The sequence below is a fragment of the Cajanus cajan genome, chromosome 3 (genome assembly GCF_000230855.2).
Source record: "Cajanus cajan strain Asha chromosome 3, NIPB_CcT2T_4, whole genome shotgun sequence".
Classification (NCBI taxonomy): Eukaryota; Viridiplantae; Streptophyta; class Magnoliopsida; order Fabales; family Fabaceae; genus Cajanus; species Cajanus cajan.
The window spans coordinates 10,452,775-10,470,195 of NC_138519.1; the positions used below are offsets into that span (position 1 = coordinate 10,452,775).

The following is a 17,421-nucleotide window of genomic DNA, read 5'->3' on the forward strand; positions in this document are numbered from 1 at the left end:
AATAATGGTGTGTGACATGAAGGGTTTATATAGAGAGCAAAGTGTGATGCATTGATATTAATATTAATATTAGAGGGAAAAAGAAGAAGGTGACAACGGATTAAAGTGGAACTGTAAGGGTGGCCATGCATTGACACGTGCGACACAGACGCGGCTTAAGGAGAAAGAACACACGCAGATGCTGTAACTCTCCATTTGACACGTATCATGCTCTAGAGTATACAGTATTCTCTAGCATTTTATTCACTACCCACCTTCAAGTTAGGTCTTTTGCTTGGAGAAATTATTGCTTGTATAATGTCTACACTGTGCATATGTAACATGTATATAGTCAAATTATTGTGTCATGCATGTCACAATTACTTTATTTATTTAATTGTATTTTTTTTATCTGATTAATATTATATATAGTCCAATTATTGTGTCATGCATGTGACAATTAGTTTATTTATTTATATTTTTATAGTTGTTTTCACTATACAATAATTTCCTTATTACGCTTGAATAGTTAGGAATATCTTTGGGTAAACATCTATTTATAATCTAATATTTGTTGAGGCGTGGACTGTCTTGTTGTTATATTAACATTTTAATTTGCATTACTTTTGTATATTAATAATTGTTGAATTGTTAGTTTCATGTACTTCTAGATAAACACTGAAATGGCAAGTCAATATTTTAATTTTCATTTCTTTTTGTCGAGTCAATATTTTGTTGAGTTGTTAACTTCATGTTTTATTTAAATATTTTTTATTTATCACTTTAATCTTGGTTTATGTAAAAAAAATTTTATATTCATTATTTTTTTTTATAATTTAAAATAAATAACTTAAAATTTCACTTTATTTGTTTTGTTCAATTTTAATATATATATATATATATATATATATATTATTTTAGAAGTACATCGATAGAAAACTCGTCACATTTTAACTAAATAATTTATTTATTTTATCCATTTGTTTTTTCTTTTAACAAAGTCCCATTGTTTTCTTTTAATTATTCACTAGCTAATTACTCGTGCGTGCGCACGAGTTGAATTGGTTCGTATTATTTTATAAAAATTAAAAATTAATAAATTTTTTTAAAAAATTAGTAAAAAAATAGAAGAATTTAATTAATAATTTAGTACACATTAAAATAAAAAGATATAAAATATTTTATATTATATGATTAGATAACTTTTTTTCATAAAAATACTTTTAAGTACATGTAAAAAAATTGTTGTTTATTCTCCATTAATGTAGCAACTGCACAAAAACTTAAAAAAATTTAGTAATTATAGGTTTGAGGTTATAAAGTTTGATATAATTAAAAATTTATATAAATTTTGTACTCACAATGTTTGGTTCCATGGTATCTAGTTTGGTATAAGACCTATAAGCATAGTATTAAAGATACAAAAGTATTGCATAACAATATTTGTACATATGACATCAAATGTTCCTGCATTCACAAATTGTAATTTGTTAAGTTTTACAATTGAACCCTTATATTCTACCATGTAGCGTATATTTTGAGTATTTAAATATCAAAAAAATAAAAATATATCTATATATAGAAATTTTAAAAGAACAACTACAATAAAAAAGTTATACCTGTATATGATTTCGTACCTATTAAAGGTTTTGCAACACTTATAAAAGTTTTGGAAGACCTCCTTAAAAATAACATGAGTAGTAGATATCAATGGTTTATTTTCTTTGTCATGAATCAAGAAGATCTTCAACCCTTGTTTGCTTTAAACTCTAGAAATTGCAACATATGATTGTCCATGAGTAAACACTGACCTAGGTAAGTATAATCCAACATTTGCTAACGATTGACCTTTAGACTTATTAATTGTCATTGCATAGGAAATAATGATTGGAAATTGTCTCCTAATCAACTTAAAAGGCCGTGGAGATTGTGATGGAGACATAGACATGCGTGGTATATAAATCTCATTTCTGTTTGAATTTTCAGACATTATCTTTGCTCCAATGACATGATTAGCTAGTCTTGTAACAATCATGTGAGTACCATTACACAATCCTTCAGATTGATTTAAATTCCTTAAAAGCATCATAGGTGTTCCAATCTCAATTTAATTTTATGATTTGGAAGACCTAATGTTCTAAGAGAATTTAAAAACTTAGGTGTGAGTACATCAAAAGTTTGGCTTTTAGTTGACTCTGAATTCTCAATAGAATCATAACTAAGGTATTTTTTTCATCACCTACAACAATATCAACAAAAAATAGTCAATTAAGTTGAAACTACTATTTATCACTCTAAGTATTTTAAAATGCTAGATTGTACGATGAAAGAAATACCTGGAATTATAGACAACACATATTCATCGAATTGGTGACAATCTAAGATTTGATGTAGATGTTGTGATGGTTAAGCTTGGCCTAGAGTTAATTCCTTCTAGATTTGATAAGTTATGATTGGCCTCAGCAAACTTTTTCAATAGGTTTTCATCCTGGAAATGAACATAAGTTGTATTTCTTCTATTTTTTTAGTAGAATTTGGTGTGCACTTGGCTGTGTGTAGATGTTATTCGAGTGACAAATTTGTTCGTTCTCCCAATTTAGTATGTTGAAACTAATCCAGAAAGTGGAATATTGTTTCTTGATCTTTATTGAGAAAACAACTGTTTAGTTTCAACTCCTCTAATCGATATATTTGCAGTCTTTTTGTGTAGCACATTTTTTCTTTTCAAGTGCTTTAGCAGCAGCTTCTTCAGTTAAATTTTGTTCATTGTCCATGTCCATGCCTATGAGAGGTTTTAACATAAAACAATGTCATAAAATTTGATAATATGGAAGTATAACATTAAGTATAATATATTATTACATAATTTGTCACTCAGACTTTTATTTATATAATTAAGTATCTTAAATTATGATTTCTTACCGCATGATTGTTGCATGATTTCTACTTATGAAGGTAGAGATCTGCTAGATTTCCTCCAACTCACACAAACTGTTTAATATTTACTACACTGCTTTATAATGATGTTGATGGATCAACTGGGAAATTATTCTATTATATATTTATAATAAACATGTTTTCATAAGCTAGAAAAATCACTAAAATAGTGTCAATGCCAATCAACACTCTTATATCAACAACATTTATTAATTATGAATAGAAATGATCAATGATGCTAATAGAAACCATGCCTATAAGAAATTTAAACATAAAACAATGTCTTAAAATTTGACAATATGATACTATACTATTCAAATATGAAGTTAAAGTAGCATTAAGTATGATTTCTCGCTCAGACTTCTATTTATAAAGCCAAGTATCTTAAATGGTAGGTATATATATTGCTAAGGGATGAGTTGGAACTTATTGGACATCAATGTCTCTAGTAGTGACTCAGATGGAGTGGTAACTTTAAATAAACATGCCATTGAGCTTGCAAACACGCATAAATAATTGTTAATGTTTTCATTCAATATTAATATGAAAGTCGAGTTGCAAGTAAATGCAAAAAGATCTAATAAATGGAGATGAAGATTAGTGTAGCTAGAAAGCGATGGAGATTAATGCATGTCTCTTGAACAAGTAATAACTACATTTTGATTTGCTAATAAAAAAATGTATTGGAAGAAGTAAAGCTAGAGAAGATGAAATTTTGGGGTCTTTAAATAAACCTGTCACTCAGTTTGCAAACACGCATAAATAGTTGCTACTGTTGCCATTTAAGATTAATATGAAAGTCGAGCTGCAAGTAAATATAAAAGGATCTGATTAATGGAGATGAAAATTAATGGAGCTGGAAAGAGATGAAGATTAATGCATGTCTCTTGAATAGGTAAAAACTACATTTTGATTTGCTAATAAAAAAATGTATCGGAGGAAGTAAAGTTAGGGAAGATGAAGTTTTAGGGTCTTTTTAATCTTTGGTAGAAGGTTCCATGTCACATCAGTCATTTTTATCATCTTTTGATAGCACATGTTTCAAGATAGAGCTGAGAACAATAGTGACACCATATTGGCTAAGGCTACTTTTGTATATGGTGATGCCCGCAAGCATGTAGAAAAGGAACGTGAAGAATTAAATACCATGTAATTAAGCATTTCTCTTTTATTCCATTTTATGACCATACAGATAGTTTGTTTAATATAATATATGCATTTATATACACCTTACTATCCAAATTTTCTTGTTAGTGAATATATTATGTAAGTTGACTTATCTAATATGTTATTCAAAATAAGTGCGACATGTGTGTTTGATTGTAGTTACTTTTGCAAATTAGTTACTATAACATAAATCTTATGATTTAATTAAGTTAATTTTAAAAAAGTTAAATTCAGTGTTGCAAGTGTGAGCAAGATAACCTTAAAGAGGTGACTCCAATTTTTATTGTTATGAGAATGTAACATTAATTTGTTTTTAAAATATTAAATTTAGTAGTTTATTTCGATAATGATTAACATTCCCCTTATTTCTTTACCATTAAAGATTATTCACTACTTAATTTGTTCTTCAAACTAAGTGTGACATGTGCGTTCGATTATAGTTACTTTCACAAATTAATTAGTATATCATGTATCCTATGATTTAATTGTTATTTTTAAAAGGGTGAAATTCATAATATTGCAAGTTACAACTCTTAGAGCAAGATAAGCCTAAAGAGATGACTATAATTTTTACTATGACGAGAATGTAAACTAATCTATTTAAAAAAAAATTAAATTTAATGGTATATTTCCTTATTTCTTTACCATTTAAGAGGAAAAAGCTTTTATTAAAAGAAGGAAGATCTTTTGTGATTGACATATCTTTTTATTAATAAATATTTTATTAGAAAATTATTTAAAAATATAAAATATCTTTAATCTAAAATTATATATAAACCTAAAAATGTAGACACGTGTCTAAAACTAATAATAAAAAAAACTGTAATTTTGGTAGCCTATTCAATAGATTATTTTTATCTTTTGGAATATTAAAACACTTTGGAAATTTCTCCTTTTTTATCGACACGATTTTGTTCTATTGTTAAAAAAAAAAAAAACTATATATCACTTCCTTTAAAATGGGAATTTCCTTGACGATAATTCTCAATACTTGGGAGAATAAAAACATCAAGTTGAACTATAATTTTCATTTTATATTACAAGCTCCTTCAGGACCTTCACAAACAAAACACTATAAGTTTCTCATTTTATGTATCTATATATATATTAAAAAAAAATATCAATACGTGTAACTTTTTTTAATTATCACTTTTTAATAAATCATTATACTTATCAAATATTAAGAAAATAATCACTTTTCATATTCTTTTTAAATAATTATACTCAATCATTTATTTCATTATCTCTTTTTTATTTTATTTTTAAAAAGTTTAACAGGGATATAATGAGTTATAGTATGAGTTGTGAAGGAGTAAAATAATCTTGATTTTCTACTTTTTTTATTCGTATTTTGTATATTTTAAAATATATATTACATTTTTAATTGATATAAATGAGATATTAAATAATTTTAAATTAATATAAATTTTGTATGTACAACTTAAGAAAAAGAAACTTTTAATTTAATAATTTAAAAAATAATTATTTAATTATAAATTATTAAATAATATAATAATTGATAAAAGTTATATAGATATTATTTGATTATATATATATATATATATATATATATATATACTCACACATAAATTATTTAAATGGATATTTTTATGTGTTTTTTCATATCAAAAATGAAATTTCATTTTGAAATATATCATGTGAATCATCAATGTAGATTTGCAATTCTATAGGAATAATAACATTATAATATTTAAAAATTTACACCTAATAAAATTTTGTTCTTTATTATATGCATAAAAAATTAAAGCATGGGACATGAGTTCATACTCCCCTCTCAATAACACTTTGCTTATAGAAGGTCAAATATCATCATCTCTTATCTTAGGGTCACAACAACATGCATGTATAATCTAAATATTCTTAATTATTTTTTATTATCTTAATTTTTGACTCTGCACACCATGATTAATATATATATATATATATATATATATATATATATATATATATATATATATATATATATATATATATATATATATATATGGAGAATGCTAATGTACTCCCACCTATTTTTTAGTGGGAGTATGTTAGCAACCTATACCAATTTTTAAGACAAAAAAATCACTCATTTATTTTGATTTGATTAATTCGTACAAAGAATATTATAATAATTTAATTTAATTTTAAATAAAAATAAAAATATTTTTTCTCTCTTATTAATTTCATGCTCCAATTCATTTATTTTTTCTATTATTAATTTTTATTTGTTCAAAGAGAGAGAGGAAGGAGACATCATGAGAGATGAGAGAGAAATGAGTTAAAGAAAGAATTTAATAGAAAAGATAAATAAGTTAGAGAAAGAATTTAATAAGAAAGAAAAATGAGTTGGAGAAGAAATTTAATAAGAGAGAGAAATGATTTAGAGAATGAAATTAATAAGAGAGAGAAAATATTTTATTTTCATTTAAAATTAAATTAAATTACTATAATATCCTTTGTACGAATTAACCAAATCAAAATAAATGAATGATTTTTTTGTCCTAAAAAATTGGTGTAGGTTGCTAACATACTCCTACTAAAAAATAGGTGGGAGTACATTAGCATTCCCATGTATATATATATATATATATATATATATATATATATATATATATATATATATATATATATATTATCACAGTTTAACACATTCATTCAACATTTTTAATCTCATCTCTTCACTTTAGCAGCATGCCTGGCAACACTTTAGATAAAAGCAAATGAAGATTAAGATTATAAATCTTCAAACTATCTCTAGGCATATATAACGTTTTGCTTAACAAACCAATCAACACATTAGTTCCTCTCATATACACGTGACAAAAGAAAGAGTCTAAGCTTGGCCAGAAGGATTGAAGGATCAAGTCGGATTAACAATTGTGGCATAAGGATGTAAAGATGAGTATTGTTTGGTGATTAAATGCAATAAGCTACATGATGTTTCTGAAGTTTCAAGCCAAATTGATTTTTATGATTCCTAGCTTCAATTTTAACATGATTTTTAGCATAAACCCACGTTATTTTCCGGCGAATCATTCTCTTCGCTTCTGAGATTCTACACTGCTGCCTCTGTTCTGTTTAGTCTTTTTTATTATCTGCAACAGAGGACAGCAAGCATTAAGCATCATTTGAAGAGGCAAATTCACAAGACCAGTGATAGGAAGATAGCATAACTTGTGATTTTTGTGGGAATACATTGAGCCTGTCATATCATAAGCTTGTCATATTATCTTTAGCTGTGTAAAGAACACCAAAACCACCATGTGTTGCCGGAATAAGATAATGATAATATTAGTTAAAACAATGAATAAAAACACTATCTAAAAACATAATGAAAAAAAAAGTATTCCACTGAAAACAACACACTTCCTTTAAACTTAACTAATCACATGATCTACAGAATACCGAAAATTCATCTTGTTACTCCTGCATTCCTTATGACATACCCCCATTTATGTGATACCAAAAACTGGTGTCACATAAAACTAACAATTAGAACTTAAAGCCTTGAGTAAATTCAAGGCAGGAATACCAGTATTTATATTTAGGTTTAATTACACACTTTCCCCCAAAGTTTCACAATCTCACATAAATTACCCCCATTTTTTTTCAACGGATTATGTCTCCAATTTTCAAAATATCATGAATTTTGCTTCTACATAAAACATCGTGACCGTTTAACAGGAAATCTGTTAAAAAAATGATCTTAATCATAAGATTTTAAAGGAAAAATCTCACAAAATTATGGAGACCATAAAACTTGAGAAAAAAAAAAGTGCAATCAAGCCATATATCTATAACCAATTAACCACACAACCTGCATTCACACGTATAAAAACTTAAAAACCCAAACCTAATATACGAGATTAAATCAATAACGACCATTGCTTAAAAAATCAATGAAAAATTGAAAACAATAAAGCCTCAGTGTCTTCGTGTTTGGAAGTTAATCCTTCCAATCATCTTAGATATCATTACAAGCCTACGAAAGACATCATTGGCAGTGGCAATAAATCAGCCGCAACAAGCAAGGACTTGAAAAACGATGATTAAACAATACATTCACAAAACAAAATTTCCTATGACTGAGAAAATCAGTTAGAGAACAATCGTAAGTAATCGGAACTAAATTCGGCAAAACAAAAGAGAAACTAAAACATGAAAAGGAATGAGAATTAAAGTGAGAGTGAAAAGTGAGGAACGAGCGACAACAACGGCAAAACGCAACGTTCGACGGAACGAGGTATTGGGGTTAAGGTTCGATATATATAGGGGAATCGAAAGGTAAACCAGGGTTTCTGTTCAGGGCTAAAATCGTAATTTAAGATTATTGAGGCCCAAAGGTTGAATTTGAATTTCAATGGGCTTCAGATCCAGTTGAAATTCAGAGGCACACTCTTTTATTTATTTACTAGTATTTTAATGTGCACGCTCACAGAATTTTTTTTATTATATATAATATAATAAATATAACTAAAATTTATAATAAAATTATATAGATAAATGAATATTTTATTTGATATATAAATTATATTTAAATTTTGTATAAATAGATATTTTTAAATATATTTTTTAAATTTATGATATATAATTTATATTGTAATAAAGTTTTATTTTTATTTATTTATAATTTATTTTTCAAATATTAAAATTTAATTCATAATAATTATGATAAATAAAAAATTTAATAAGAAATTAAAAAATCTCTAAGAACTTCTTGTTGTAGAAAAGTTCCTTAAAAATACTATCAAACAAGATAACCTTTCACACAATATTATTTTTTTGTTATTGATAGTATATTTTAAAAATATTAAAATTTAATTTATAAATAGGCATGATAAAAAAAGTAAATTTAGATAAAAAGTAAAAAAAAATCCTAAAAATGAATAGTATCTAAAAACACTTTCATGTAAAAAACTGTTCATGTTTAATATATAGGAGTTTATTTCTAAACTATATAAATAATTGAATAGAATTTTTCTCTCAATAATTTTTATATAAAAATGTAGAAATTAATCATCAATTAAACTTTTATTATTAATTCATTAGCCATTAAACGTAGATTGGGTTTAATTGGAAGGAAAATATTTGAATAAAACTTTTCTTGATTCGAAGGAAAGTGTTTTGAATCACTAGTATTAGTCTAACAATGTGAGATTGAAACAATATACACATGATCTTATATTTAAATATTATTGTTGCCATTGTAGTTCTAATATATAAAAAAAAATGAAGAAAGTATTCAAATAAAAACTTTTTTTTTCTTCTGAAATTTAATAAAGATTTTTAAAGAGAGAAAAATATTCTAATGAAAATGACCGAGTGAAAAGTGTGATACGTACGTTTACAAATTAGATAATTATTTTAATTTATAGAGTAAGGTGGTGCATATCTTTTTCTGAATTTTATAAATAGAGAGTAACATGGTGCATTTTTTTCTTCTGAATTTTGTGCATAGGCATTTACTTCATCACACACAAATGGCACTGAATGATGAAGACACGTGAACACAGCAATTCACTTAGCTTTCCATACTAGACTTGTTCAAACCAACAAGTACAAAAAATAAAATGCATGAATCTATGTATTAATTTGTCCACTTATATTCGTTATAGCATTGTCAAAAATATTTGATTCCAAGTATCAGGAACTCCAGGCAAACACCAATGAATACAATCTGCATTTAGTGGGTTACCCTTTTCCTCCTCAGTTAATAGTTTTCCCCCAGTTTCAGTGTAAACGGAGGAATGTGCATCAATCCTATACTCTGAGATTTGTGTTATGTTGATGAATTTAACTGCAACTTTCATTTTCTTCACCACTTTTTCCACCACACTCATCATGCCCTTGTTAGACCCACTTCCCCAATGATTCTTTTTCTCTATTGGCTTTGTCTCATTGAAACATTTCACACCATCTTTGTTGCCCCAGTCTGCGCTTCTGAAAACATCACACATTCATTTGAATTTTTTTAGTAATAATAACCAAATCTCAACTACAATTCTTCAATGGATAAAAATACCTAAGAAATTGTATACAAGATTTGTACTTAATCATAAGCAATTTTTTTAGTTCTAGTGCTTGAAACATGGCATCAAAGAAACAATTGACTTGAAGGTAAAAACTCAAGGAAAGTTGAAGCTTAAAGTTTCCTTTAAGAGAGAGAGACCTTGTGTGTGTTGGGGACATAGTTGTGAAGAAGACTCGGGTTTTGTTTGGATCAATAGTTGAGTCAACCCAGTTGGCCCATGTCCTCAAGCCTAAGTTGTATGCAATTTGTGCGTCTAATTCTTCATACCCTTCTTCTCCATTGGCAAATGAACCCCATCTGAAATCATGTTTCACATTAGTCAACATTTTTTTTCTTTCCTTTTTGTTAAAGATCAAATTGTAATTGAGTGTGTTTTGACCAATGAAAATGATTGTGAACAAAAGAGATGAATGTGTGTGACTTATCCTTTTACATATTTTATATTTTAGGTGACATTGACATGTGATGGCTTGGTTCAAATTAAAGAGGACTTACAGTGCTTTAATCTTAGCATCACTCATCCACCATACATAGGTATTGAAAACAAGGATGTCCACTCCAGTCCAGTTTTTGGCACGATCCATGATCGAATCAACTTTTACTATCTGCTTCTTGGGATCCCTTATGGTAAAAAACTCAGTGTTGGACTCAACAAGCATTGGTGCCCAATAGAATTCTATGGTAGCATTATATTCCTATGTCAAGCAAGCAGGGACTAAGTAATTAATCTGTTTTCTCAAGACAATCTACGATATTAAAAATTGCACATCATTTTACAAAACATTAAAACATATATAAGACATCATAAACAAAAAAATACTGGTGAGTTAAGAAATATGTTTTACATTCTGTTCACAAAACGTTAATTTCTTTCAATAATCTACTTAAGAATATTAAACATTAGTATTTATTATTTCGATTAGGACAATTGTTAATCTCATCATTAAAATATCATTGATAAGTTACATTTACATATTCAGAACCAGAGCAACGTGTGTTTGAATTATTTATGGTTGAATCTAAGTGTGTCACTCTGACCTCATATATTCATTATATCAATACCTTGGCTTTGAAGACTGAATGAGTTCCTTGTTTCATAGACTTCTGGTTTTGGGGTATGATCCATTCAACCATACACACAAAAGATTCCCATTGGCTTTTTTGCAGTGAATCCCCAACGAATAGTAGCCGTTTTCCTCGAAGCTTTTTTAGAGCTAGCTCTGGATTAAACCTGAAAATTGTGTCCATTTTATAATTTGGGGTGTATAAATACACATCCAATGACTATATGACTTAAATCAGCAATTTATATTTATTAACATGAATTTAGTTATTATACATTATTGTTGTTGGTGTAAAAATAAAGTAAATTATACTCTTAATGAGATTACGTTAAATTGTTCATAACTTTCTTATTTTTTTTAATATTTATATTAACGTTCCTTATTAGATATAATATTTTTTAAACAATTAAATAATGGGTTTAATATAATATATTTAACTGTTATTAGTGTCATGTTATTTCAAACATAAAACAAAGACTTTATAAAAGTTTATATTGTATGTAATTCTCGAAACCTTAGAATAAAGTGTTAATATGTAATTTGTTAAAAACAAAAATTTATGTCTCACTAGTTAGAAATCAATTTGAATATGAATTTATAAAGATATGTTACAAAAGTCAGCAACTTTAAACTATATGATACTCTAGGATTAGATATCAATTACATTGTTATAAGATAATCCATGGTTGGTTATGAGTGTAGTTTTAGAAGAGGCAAATTCAGAATGCAGAAGATAAATAAGACTAGCTCTGCAATCATATAGTATAATTTATATGATGCATGTTATAAAGTTTGAGACCTACTTGGGCAAGGTGCAATCTTCTGGTTGCCATTCCCAATAGCGGTAGTCAGAATCTACCCTCCCATTCTTGACACAAGAGTAAGGTCTACTTACGTATGGACAACTAGTGTCTGAATACAAAGGCTTTATTGAACTGTTGAACACCCATTTTCCATTGCTAAAATCGCACTCCTCAGGCTCATAAACGAATCCATCATTAAACCATGAAACATTAGGAACCACCCTTTTTGTCTTGTTATAATCTTTTGGATAACCCAACATGAGACATCATTAATTGATGCATTAGAGTCAAATACTCATATTGGTAGATAAGTTAAAGCTGTAATATACACTAAATTTGTGAAATGAAAATTTTGTTTTCGTTTTGCAATTAGACAAAAGTCTGGGTGTGTGAAAATCTTTCATACCAACTATAATTATAATATTGCGAGCGAGATTATTGTCTGACCCACACTGGACTAAGATATTTGTGACAGAAAAAAAAAAAAAAAACAAAATTTACACCGAAAGATTCAACACATGCACAGAATAGTATATGAGGACCTACTTGATATAGGGTTGGTGTTGTTTGTAGAACAAGGTCTGAAATTGAAAATGGAACTGGAAGAAATGTAACTGAAACTCTCTGCATACAAGATGGCTATGAACAGAAGGACACAGATTTTGGTGAAGGGAAACTTTACTCTGGGAGGCTTCATTATTGTTCCTGAAGTGATTCTGATGATAGGTGTGAGATCATTGAAGCTTAAATGTTGTGAGAAAAAGTTTTAATTGATGTAGAGGACATGCCTTAGAGGAAATTGGTCATGCTTTTTTGAGTATGAGTGAAGTTGAATCATATGCATTGGGTTAAAAATAAACTTGGCTGAAGTATAGTGGAGGTAAATAAATGACTTGAAGAGTGAAACATCTTGTGCTTGTCTTCTTTTCTACCTGTAACTGGAAGCTATGCATTTGTTCAGTTTTGTGCTTTCTATATTATTTCCTGTGTTAAACGTGTGGGAATTATATTATGAATGAACTAAATAGGCTGAAGTATACCGGAGGTAAATGAGCAACTTCAATAATGAAATCATATATATTACGTACTCTCTCGCAATGTTCATCTCTGCATGCCTTTCTTCTTTCAGATAGCTGAGCTACTTCAGCTGACGGAGAAGAGAAGATTTACACGTTAAGATAGATGCACGAGGAAATACTAAACAAAATAAATTAAAATTGAATTGAGATCGATGGAGTGTTAATTGAATCAGTGAAAGAGTAGAAGGAAAAATATATAAGGAGAGTACAAAAGCGGAATAGGTTTTAGCAAATAAATAAATTCAATTTCGTGAGACACTATAAAAGTAAGCGAGGGTCACAGGTTTTTTTTTTTTTTTTTAATTCATGGAATATCTGGAGTTCAAAAAAATTGCTCAATGAGGGACATGGTTTGACTTTGAATTTAATATGAGAACTAATATCCTTAAGATCTAAACATGGTAAAAATCAAACAAAATAAACATGTTCAGATCATACTTATAATTGCGGAAATTAAAAGACCAACCTCCAGCCATTGTTGCTCGGTTGTTGCTTCAGGTTTCTGAACCCTTGCTCTCTATACGCGATGGTGTAGTATACTGAAGAGGAGAGTAGGCTCAGGACCCAAAAACAGAGATACGTGTTCAGTTTTATAGAGTTCTAATCCATCGTAGATCCTCTTTGAACGTTGGAGAAAAACGCGCGGAAATCACGGTACCATATCCGGCAGTTATTTGATAATGGGTTGAAAAATGGACCACATACATTATATGTTAACCGTAGCAAGTAAAGGGATCAAGAGAACAACGTGAAAATCGGAAGCACGTTGTTTCCTATTACGTGGTTGTTCCAACTGTTGCAAAACAATTTTTCAAAATGAAACGCATATGCCAACATTCTCCCACTTGGTTCATTTATCCAATTATCAATCAAATAGGAAACCAAATATATGAATCATGGTGATAGGTCCTCTTGATAATGAGTATTATCTCCCATGTATCACAATATATTAAGTCTCTCATCCTAATCTCTTAGCTCTAATGAATAAACCATACGTTTATTCCAGGTCACAATTAATGAGTTTTCTCACAATAAATAGGTATGTGCACAAGATAAATGAGAAAACATCAAACTAAATAAGAGTTTTAACAAGTAATTACAATGATTGTCACATCATGGAACCAAGTCCCATTCGAGTTACATGATCCTTAAAATTCTTTGGTGGCATGCCTTTAGTTAAAGGATCAGCAATCATTAACTCAGTGCTAATGTGCTCAATGACAACTTTCTTTTCCTTAACACGTTCTCTTATGGCTAGATATTTAATGTCGATATGCTTACTTCGACTTCCACTTTTGTTATTCTTAGCCATGAAAACAGCAGCAGAATTATCACAATACAACTTCAATGGCTTAGCAATTGAATCCACAACTCTAAGCCCAGATATAAAACTCTTCAACCATACACCATGTGAGGTAGCCTCAAAACAAGAAACGAACTCAGCCTCCATAGTAGAAGTAGCAGTCAAGGTCTGCTTTCTGCTGCTCCAAGATACAGCTCCACAAGCCAGCATAAAAACATAACCAGATGTAGATTTTCTGGTATCATTGCAACCAGCAAAGTCTGAATCAGAGTAGCCTATCACCTCCAAACTATCAGTCCGTCTATATGTGAGCATGAAATCTTTTGTTCCTTGAAGGTATCTCATTACCTTCTTTGCAGCTTTCCAATGGTCAACTCCAGGATTACTCTGATATCTTCCTAAAACTCCAACTGCAAATGCAATGTCAGGTCTAGTACAAACCTGAGCATACATAAGACTTCCAACAGCTGAAGCATATGGAATATTTTTCATGTGTTCCCGCTCAAGATTATTTTTCGGGCACTGACTCAACTCGAGTTTGTCACCCTTCACAATGGGAGCTACACTTGGTGAACAATCTTTCATGTTAAACCTCTCTAAAACCTTGTTGATATAGGTCTCTTGAGATAGACCCAAAATACCTCGAGATCTTTCTCTATGGATCTTAATGCCTATAACATAAGATGCCTCACCCATATCCTTCATATCAAAGTTCTTTGAGAGAAATTGTTTCACTTCGTACAACATACCCTTGTCATTAGTTGCAAGCAAAATGTCATCCACATATAAAACAAGAAAACAAATCTTGCTCCCACTAACCTTCTGGTATACACATTGATCCATGATGTTTTCTTCAAAACCAAATGAAGATATAACTTCATGAAATTTTAAATACCATTGGCGTGAGGCTTGTTTTAATCCATAGATGGATTTGTTAAGCTTACATACTAAGTGCTCACCATCACTAGAGAAAAATCCTTCAGGTTGTTTCATGTAAACCTCTTCCTCTAGATTACCATTAAGGAATGTTGTTTTTACATCCATTTGATGTAGTTCAAAATCAAAATGAGCTACTAATGCCATGATTATTCGTAGAGAATCCTTCTTAGATACAGGAGAAAATGTCTCACTATAATCAATTCCTTCTCTTTGAGTGAATCCTTTGGCAACAAGTCTTGCTTTATGTCTTTCAATGTTACCTTGTGAGTCCTTTTTAGTTTTAAAGACCCATCTACATCCAATGGATTTTACACCATGAGGCAACTCAACAAGATCCCAGACTTGATTAGACGTCATAGAATTCATCTCCTCTTTCATAGCATTATACCACAAATTTGATTCCTTAGAATTCATGGCTTGTGAAAACGTTTCAGGATCATTTTTGGCTCCAATGTTATAATCTGATTCTTGTAAATACACTACATAATCACTAGGAATTGCTGATCTTTTGATTCTAGTAGATTTTCTTAATGTTGTCTCATCACTTTGGTCAGGAACTTGTTGTTCAACCGATTGCTCAATAGGTTGTTCAACATTTACTTGTTGCTCCTGGTCAAGAACTTGATCCACATTATAATCTTCAGCAACTTGTGGAACTTGAATCACTGGTTGTCTAACACATCTTTGAACTGAAGGAGCGTGATTGACTACCAGTCTGTCATTTGATTGAGAGGGTTCAACTTCATAGTGATTCTTTTCAAAACTAATATCTTGAATTAAATCACTCCCACTAATCAAGTCATTTTCAAGAAACTTTGCATTTCTTGATTCCACAATTCTAGTGCTATGAGATGGGCAATAGAATCTATACCCTTTGGACTTTTCAGCATATCCAATGAAATACCCACTAATAGTCCTCGGGTCTAGTTTCTTCTCTTGTGGGTTATAAATCCTTACTTCAGACGGACATCCCCAAATGCGTACATGTCGTAAACTGGGTTTCCAACCTTTGAATAACTCAAAAGGTGTCTTTGGAACAACCTTGGTTGGAACTCGGTTTACTATATACACAGCCGTTTTAAGTGCTTCAGCCCACAAGAATTGAGGAAGTTTTGCATTACTCCTCATACTTCTCACCATATCCATCAATGTTCGATTTCTTCTTTCTGCCACACCATTTTGATCTGGAGAACCAGGCATAGTGTATTGGGCAACAATCCCATGTTCTTGAAGAAATCTCGCAAATGGACCAGGTGCTTGTCCATTCTCTGTGTATTTACCATAGTACTCTCCATCTCTATCTGATCTCACAATCTTAATTTGCTTTCCGCATTGTAGCTCTACTTCAGCCTTAAAAACTTTAAAGGCATCCAAGGCTTCATCCTTAGAACGAAGTAAGTAAAGGTACATATATCGTGAGTAATCATCAATAAAGGTGATGAAGTATCTTGGACTATTTGCATCCATGTCCGGACAACAAATATCTGTATGAATGATTTCTAGTATATTTGAACTCCTCTTGGCACCCCTTTTGGACTTGTTAGTTTGCTTACCCTTGATGCAATCCACACAAGTCTCAAAATCAGCAAAATCTAAAGTACTAAGTACTCCATCTTTTGCTAATCGTTTAATTCTATCAATGGAGATATGTCCTAATCTCCGGTGCCACAACATAGAAGAATCCTCATTCATAACACAACGTTTTAACCCAGAAGAAACATGCATAGAATTATAAGCAGCGTCATTATTTTGCAAATTAATAGAGTAAATACCATCACGTAATTCACCAAAACCAATAACTTTGGATTTATTCAACAAAGTAAAACCAGAATCCATAAATTTAAAAGAAAAACCCAAAGGTGCAAGTTGCGAAATAGAAATCAAGTTTTTACTAAAACTAGGAACATAAAAAGTCTTTTCTAAATTTAAAATAAAACCACTGCTCAAAACTAAATTGCATGTCCTAACGGCCTCCACATGTGAACTCATCTTGCTTCCTGAATAGATGCATTGCTCACTTCCCATCGGTTTCCTTAGCTTTTGCATACCCTGTAAGGTATTAGAAACATGGATTGTAGATCCAGAATCAATCCACCATGTGTTATGATTAGTACTA

General features: G+C 29.7%; 1 protein-coding gene across 2 annotated transcripts; it reads right to left on the reverse strand.

Moving 5' to 3' along the window:
* Positions 1-6,819: 6,819 nt before the first annotated feature.
* LOC109813640 (protein trichome birefringence-like 3) lies at positions 6,820-13,208 on the reverse strand. Of its 2 annotated transcripts, XR_014432161.1 has the most exons (7): positions 12,531-13,208; positions 11,985-12,225; positions 11,180-11,348; positions 10,613-10,812; positions 10,256-10,414; positions 7,261-10,026; positions 6,820-7,181 (listed from the first exon to the last, which is right to left on the reverse strand). XR_014432161.1 is itself a non-coding variant. In XM_020377862.3 (6 exons), exons 1-6 carry the CDS (start codon positions 12,679-12,681, stop codon positions 9,696-9,698), a joined length of 1,251 nt encoding a protein of 416 aa, XP_020233451.2. In that variant the 5' UTR covers positions 12,682-13,208; the 3' UTR covers positions 6,820-9,695. The 2 variants fall into 2 exon arrangements, 1 of the variants encoding a protein (XP_020233451.2); XM_020377862.3 differs by having other exon boundaries at positions 6,820-10,026.
* Between the last annotated feature and the right edge of the window lie 4,213 nt (positions 13,209-17,421).

Coding starts and splice junctions, on each gene's coding strand:
- LOC109813640 (XM_020377862.3), bottom strand. CDS start 12,681: ATGAAGCCTCCCAGAGTAAAGTTTCCCTTCACCAAAATCTGTGTCCTT. Junction 12,226..12,530: donor CAACACCAACCCTATATCAA/GTAGGTCCTCAT, acceptor GTTATCCAAAAG/ATTATAACAAGACAAAAAGG. Junction 10,813..11,179: donor ATTCAGTCTTCAAAGCCAAG/GTATTGATATAA, acceptor TGCTTGACATAG/GAATATAATGCTACCATAGA.